Source organism: Salvelinus alpinus, chromosome 5 (assembly GCF_045679555.1).
Source record: "Salvelinus alpinus chromosome 5, SLU_Salpinus.1, whole genome shotgun sequence".
In the NCBI taxonomy this organism is placed as follows: Eukaryota; Metazoa; Chordata; class Actinopteri; order Salmoniformes; family Salmonidae; genus Salvelinus; species Salvelinus alpinus.
The window spans coordinates 87,413,793-87,420,975 of record NC_092090.1 but is presented as its reverse complement, the minus strand read 5'-3'; the positions used below and the strand labels follow the sequence as shown (position 1 = coordinate 87,420,975).

General features: G+C 48.3%; 1 protein-coding gene across 1 annotated transcript; it reads left to right on the top strand.

Moving 5' to 3' along the window:
- Positions 1-2,298: 2,298 nt before the first annotated feature.
- Positions 2,299-6,910, top strand: LOC139575129 (uncharacterized). Its single transcript, XM_071400131.1, has 3 exons — positions 2,299-3,126; positions 3,784-4,701; positions 6,876-6,910. Exons 1-3 carry the CDS (start codon positions 3,099-3,101, stop codon positions 6,908-6,910), a joined length of 981 nt encoding a protein of 326 aa, XP_071256232.1. The 5' UTR covers positions 2,299-3,098.
- Positions 6,911-7,183: the final 273 nt, after the last annotated feature.

Genomic DNA, 7,183 nt, shown 5'->3' with positions numbered 1-7,183 from the left:
CCTAGTCGTCTCTGGGATTCAAACCAGTAAACTTTCAGGTATTGGCCCAATGCTCTTAACCACTAGGCTACCTGCAGCCCAAATCAAAGTTGATTGGTTGCATACACAGTTTAGCAGTTGTTATAGAGGGTGCAGTGAAATCCTTATGTTACTAGCTCCTATCAATGCAGTAAAATGTCAAACAGGTACACAAATAAATGATAATAAAAAAATATTGAATAAATAAAGATCATCAAGAAATGTTGGAAAAAATCTATTTAATAATATATCCACACGATAAAGAGGCAGCATGCGATTTAGGCACAAATTGGTATTACTGAATTAAAATAACCTGAATTGCCTCAAATACACATGGTGACGATTCATACTGGATTTTGCTGGATTTTACAGAATGTCTGTGAGGATGTGTTACTGAATATGTTCTGGGTCTGAATATGTTCTGGGTCTCCTTCTGGGTCTCCTGATTGTCTCAGGTGTTTTTCTCCTGGTGATAAAGGGAGAAAAGGGAATACATGATTGGCTGAAGAAGATGGGTCTTATTCTATTGTTACATCACAAGGAATTGACTAGTATTGTTACTGTACTTTCCCCTCATTGCACAATTACGATAACCACTTCCATTGTGGTTCTGGACACTAACTGTCATAGTAGTGTATCGTGAACATGGATAGTGTACTGCTATTCTATTCAGGCTATTGAAAACACAGAGTTTGACATGGGCCCATATCTCAAGAGTAAAAATATAGCACCTGTGAATTTACTGAGAGCAAATCAGAGGCCCACGGAAAGGATGCCCCATCCACTCGCCACCCACAAGACGGCAGCTCATTTTGACAGCAATAAATAGTAATGTTACATTACAATCAAATGCCTCAGAGAGGTGGAGAAGCAACAGTAGAGAGGCATGTAGATTGAGAGGAACAGGAAGAGGGAAAGAGAGAATGAGAGGCAGAGATGGAGGGTAGACAGAGTGAAAGCGTGTTCATCTGTTTGGTTCCTGGTCTGGTGCCTCATGGGATCCCCCGACACTCTGTCAAGATTCTACACTTCCAAGTCCCTATCCACCGGGTTACACACACACACAGACACACACACACACACACAACCACTCACACACACACTCTGAATGTGTTTGAGAATGTCTTGTCCAGCTCCACCGTGAGCAGTCCCAGTATGTGGTGTCAGTGTGTGATAACATGAGCTGTCATTCCCTGTGAGGACAGAGCGGTCTGGTGTCTGGGCTGGCCATGTCCTACATTGTCCATCCACTCACACCTATTTTCAGGGACACTGCACAAATACAAGAGGACACTGCATTGCACTGCACATCTGTGCTAGCCAAGTTCTTGATCTTCTGAAAATGGTAGTATAAATATATTTTGTGTAAATCTAGCTTCAGTATGAAGTATTCAATGCAATTCAGTGAGTGTCTTAAATGAATGGAGAAAAGCCTAAACTAAATAGAGTAGAACCTATACAGTATTTGCCTATGTTATGTTCAGTCATAGGGGAGTGTGGGGTAAGTTGAGCCAAAGGGGTAAGTTGAGCCACACTTGTTTCTTGGAAACCACATTTTTATGAAGAGGTCATCATTTCATGGAGTCTGTGAAGGAAGAAACCACATGGAAAAAGTGGTAAGCAAGTTAGTTCCAAAAAAAAAGTCAAATGAATTTATTGTGTTTCATTTTGCTTGTATCTAAAATAAAATTGAGATTATTTTAAGATTGTTGTCTACATCAGGTCTCTATTCACTTCAATATGAAGTCCTAACACTAGCATGAAAGTTCATCCTTGTAGCTGTGTGGGCTAATATAGAAAAAATGTTTGTTGAGACAATGGCCATGGGGTATGTTGAGCCAATAGTTGAGCCACTGGAAAGTTGAACAAGTGTTTTCCAAGGCAAGACATTATCGCTGAAATATGAGATAACAACAGGGCCTGGCCTATGATAAAAGTGTTTCAAAAAAGTAGGAAGTGTTTGTTGGGGATACGTCAGGATTTTGGCAGTGAAGCCCTTTATCTACATCCCCAGAGTCAGATGAACTAATGGACACCATTTTTATGTCTCTGAGTGCAGTTTGAAAGATGTTGTTAACTAGCATTAGCGCAATTGCTAACTAGCATTAGTGCATTAGTGCAATGCCGGTTAGTGCAATCTATGATAACTGCTACCATGCTAGTAGATACCTTCATACTGTTTGCAGAGACCTAAAAATGGTATCCATGAGTTCTTCTGACTCTGGGAAGGTACACAAAGGGCTTCATTACCAAAAGCTTGAAATACCCCTTTAAACATGTGTTAAAAGATGCTTTAAAGGATTAAAAGACCAAAAAGCGATTGTGATTGTGTTGAAATGTGTTTGGGAAATAAAGATAGACCTGGTTTTAAAAGGTAGTGGTAATATTTAATTCATTACAGAAATTTGTAGGCAGCTGTCACGTTCCTGACCTATTTCTGTTAGTTTGGTGTATGTGTTAGTTGGTCAGGACGTGAGTTTGGGTGGGCATTCTATGTTGTCTGTTTCTATGTTGGTTTAAGGGTTGCCTGGTATGGCTCTCAATTAGAGGCAGGTGTTTGGCGTTCCTCTAATTGAGAGTCATATTTAGGTAGGTTGTTTCACAGTGTTCGTTGTGGGTGGTTGTCTCCTGTGTCTGTATGTATGTTCGTGCCACACGGGACTGTAGCGTTTGTTTGTAGTCGTGTACCTGTTCGTGCGTTCTTCATGTTGTATGTAAGTTCCATGTTCAGGTCTGTCTACGTCGTGTTTGTTATTTTGTAATTTTCAAGTGTTTTCGTGTTCGTTTCGTAATTCAATAAATATCAGTTATGTCATCATACCTCGCTGCACATTGGTCTTCAGATCCCTCTCTCCTCTCCTCGTCCGAGGAGGAGGAGGAATTAGAGAATCGTTACAGAACCACCCACCAAATTACCAGAACCAAGCAGCGGGGAAAAGGGCAGCGACAGCAACCGCAGAGATCCCAGGATTCATGGACATGGGAGGAGATCTTGAACGGAGAAGGACCCTGGGCACAGGCTGGGGAGTATCGCCGCCCCAAAGCTGAGCTGGAGGAAGCGAAAGCTGAGCGGCGGCGATATGAGGAGGCAGCACGGCAGCGGGACAGGTACGAGAGGCAACCCCAGAATTTTTTTTGGGGGGGGGCTAGAGAGGAGTGTGGCTAAGCCAGGTAGCAGACCTGAGCGCACTCCTCGTGCTTATTATAAGCAACGCGTCACTGGTCAGGCACCGTGTTATGCGGTTAAGCGCACGGTGTCGCCAGTGCGTGCCCATAGCCCGGTGCGCTATAGAGCAGCCCCCCGAAAGTGTCATGTGAGTGTGGGCATCCAGCCGGGGCGTATTGTGCCTGCTCAGCGCGTTTGGTCTCCGGTACGCAGTTTCGGTCCAGGGTATCCTGCGCCGGCTCTGCGTGCTGTGTCTCCGGAGCGCTGGGAGGGTGCAGTGCGTCCTATGCCTACGCTCCGCTCGTACCGGGCAAATGTGGTAGTAGAGCCTAAGAGAGAAGTGCGCGTAGTAGGCACTAGATCTCCAGTGCTCATCCACAGCCCGGTTCAACCTGTGCCTGCACTCTGGAGGGTACGGGCTGGTGTAGTATTCCAGCCTGGGGGAGTGGTGCCAAGGCTGCGCACCAGAGCTCCAGTACTCCCCCACAGCCCGGTCCTTCAGGTGCCTCTTAACATCAAGCCTCCTGTAGGTCTCTCCAGCCTGGTGGGTCCTGTGGCAGCCCCACGCACCAGGCTGTCTCTCCGTCTCCTCCCTACAGGTGTGCCCATCTGCCCAGCGGCGCCTGAACTGCCCGTCTGCCCAGCGGCGCCTGAACTGCCCGTCTGCCCAGCGGCACCTGAACTGCCCGTCTGCCCAGCGGCGCCTGAACTGCCCGTCTGCCCAGCGGCGCCTGAACTGCCCGTCTGCCCAGCGGCGCCTGAACTGCCCGTCTGCCCAGCGGCGCCTGAACTGCCCGTCTGCCCAGCGGCACCTGAACTGCCAGTCTGCCCAATGGCGCCTGAACTGTCCGTCTGCCCAACGGCGCCTGAACTGCCCGTCTGTCATGAGCCTGCAAAGCTGCCCGTCTGCCATGAGCCTGCAAAGCCGCCCGTCTGCCAAGAGCCTACAGAGCCGTCCGCCAGACAGGAGCCGCTAGAGCCTTCCGCCAGACCGGATCAGCCAGAGCCTTCCGCCAGACCGGATCAGCCAGAGCCTTCCGCCAGACCGGATCAGCCAGAGCCTTCCGCCAGACCGGATCAGCCAGAGCCTTCCGCCAGACCGGATCAGCCAGAGCCTTCCGCCAGACCGGATCAGCCAGAGCCTTCCGCCAGACCGGATCAGCCAGAGCCTTCCGCCAGACCGGATCAGCCAGAGCCTTCCGCCAGACCGGATCAGCCAGAGCCTTCCGCCAGACCGGACCAGCCTTCAGAGCCGTCCAGCCAGGACCAGCCTTCAGAGCCGTCCAGCCAGGACCAGCCTTCAGAGCCGTCCAGCCAGGACCTGCCAGAGCCGTCCAGCCAGGACCTGCCAGAGCCGTCCAGCCAGGACCTGCCAGAGCCGTCCAGCCAGGACCTGCCAGAGTCCCTCAGCCAGGACCTGCCAGAGTCCCTCAGCCAGGACCTGCCAGAGTCCCTCAGCCAGGACCTGCCAGAGTCCCTCAGCCAGGACCTGCCAGAGTCCCTCAGCCATCTGGCAGGTCCCTCAGCCAGGACCTGCCAGAGTCCCTCAGCCAGGACCTGCCAGAGTCCCTCAGCCAGGACCTGCCAGAGTCCCTCAGCCAGGACCTGCCAGAGTCCCTCAGCCCGGAGCTGCTGCCCCTTATCCCGGTGCTGCCCCTTATCCCGATGCTGCCCCTTCATTTAGGTGGGTTTAGTTGGAGGGTGGTCATTGGGAGGGGGATACAGAAGCGGGGAGTGACTATGGTGGTGTGGGGACAGCGTCCGGAGCCTGAGCCACCACCGTGGTCAGATGCCCACCCAGACCCTCCCCTAGACTTTGTGCTGGTGCGCCCGGAGTTCGCACCTTAAGGGGGGGGGGGGTTATGTCACGTTCCTGACCTATTTCTGTTAGTTTGTTGTATGTGTTAGTTGGTCAGGACGTGAGTTTGGGTGGGCATTCTATGTTGTCTGTTTCTATGTTGGTTTAAGGGTTGCCTGGTATGGCTCTCAATTAGAGGCAGGTGTTTGGCGTTCCTCTAATTGAGAGTCATATTTAGGTAGGTTGTTTCACAGTGTTCGTTGTGGGTGGTTGTCTCCTGTGTCTGTATGTATGTTCGTGCCACACGGGACTGTAGCGTTTGTTTGTAGTCGTGTACCTGTTCGTGCGTTCTTCATGTTGTATGTAAGTTCCATGTTCAGGTCTGTCTACGTCGTGTTTGTTATTTTGTAATTTTCAAGTGTTTTCGTGTTCGTTTCGTAATTCAATAAATATCAGTTATGTCATCATACCTCGCTGCACATTGGTCTTCAGATCCCTCTCTCCTCTCCTTGTCCGAGGAGGAGGAATTAGAGAATCGTTACAGCAGCTTAACTTACTCTGGCCCGCTGCTCAGCTTATCCCATACCCGGTGTAAGCCAAGAGACCACTTTTTTTGGACAAGTCATGTTTTCAAAACTGTAATGTTTACATTCATTCTGATTATTTCCAGGGATACACAACATCCTGAACTATATGTAGATGATATCTTCGCCAGAAAGAATACTATACTTCCCTTGACGGAGTAATGCTGAATGTAAAACATGGCTCAACTTACCCGACTCCCATCTCAACTTACCCCACTCTCCCCTATGTGCCATACTGTCTTTTTACCTCTCTACCGTTCTACAGTATTCCAAATGTGTGCAAAGCTGTCATCAAGGCAAAGGGTGACTACTTTGAAGAATTTCAAATATAAAATATATTTTTATTTGTTTAACACTTGTTTGGTTACTACATGATTCCATAAGTGTTATTTTATAGTTTTGATGTCTTCACAATTATTCTACAATGTAGAAAATAGTAGAAATAAAGAAAACCCCTTGAATTAGTAGGTGTGTCAACTTTTGACTGGTACTGTATATATACACTACATGACCAAAATTTGGTGGACACCTGCTCGTTGAACATCTCATACCAAAATCATTGCCATTAATATGGAGTTGATCCCCCCTTTGCTGCTATAACAGCCTCTAATCTTCTTGGAAGGCTTTCCACTAGATGTTGGAACATTGCTGCAGGGACTTGCTTCCATTCAGCCACAAAAGCTTTAGTGAGGCTGGGCACTGATGTTGGGCGATTAGGCCTGGCTCGCAGTCAGCGTTCCAATTCATCCCAAAGGTGTTCGATGGGGTTGAGGTTTGGGCTCTGTGCAGGCCAGTCATGTTCTTCCACACTGATCTCAACAAACCATTTCTCTATGGACCTCGTTTTGTGCACTGGGGCATTGTCATGCTGAAACAGGAAAGGGCCTTCACCAAACTGTTTCCACAAAGTTGGAAGCACAGACGTGTCTAGAATGTCATTGTATGCTGCAGCATTAAGATTTCCCTTCACTGGAACAAAGGGTCCTAGCCCGAACCATGAAAAACAGCCCCAGGCTATTATTCCTCATCCACCAAACTTTACAGTTGACACTATGCATTCGGGGCAGGTAGCGTTCTTCTCGCATCCGCCAAACCCATATTTGTCCATCAGACTGCCAGATGGTGAAACATGATTCATCACTCCAGAGAACCCGTAACCACTGAGTCCAATAGCGACAAGCTTTACACCACTCCAGTCAACGCTTGGCATTGTGCATGGTGATCGTAGGCTTGTGTGCGGATGCTCGGCCATGGAAACCCATTTCATGAAGCTCCCGACTAACAGTTCTTGTGCTGACGTTGCTTCCAGAGGCAGTTTGGAACTCGGTAGAGAGTGCATCTTAGACTGTGAATGTGTCATATCTGTACACACACAAAGAAACAGACAATATAGAATAAGCATATGAACAAACATAACCCCCACAATCTTTAAGATCCTGAACTGAGAAGAGTGTTTAAAAACAGAGTATGACACTAGCTTGCAGGGCATCCTATGTCTCCTCATAGAACCAGTGAAAGATGAAACAAATGATATTGGAAAAACTCAGATTCCTCACTCACCTGTCATGCTCTTACAATCACACCAACTGCACTTTATGTCAATACTGAAGGTGTTAC

Excerpts from the sequence above, each read along its gene's own strand:
- LOC139575129 (XM_071400131.1), top strand. The coding sequence starts at position 3,099 with ATGAGGAGGCAGCACGGCAGCGGGACAG. Across the intron at positions 3,127-3,783 it reads GCAGCACGGCAGCGGGACAG|GTGTGCCCATCTGCCCAGCG; the intron begins GTACGAGAGGCA and ends TCCTCCCTACAG. Across the intron at positions 4,702-6,875 it reads GTCCCTCAGCCATCTGGCAG|AGGCAGTTTGGAACTCGGTA; the intron begins GTCCCTCAGCCA and ends CGTTGCTTCCAG.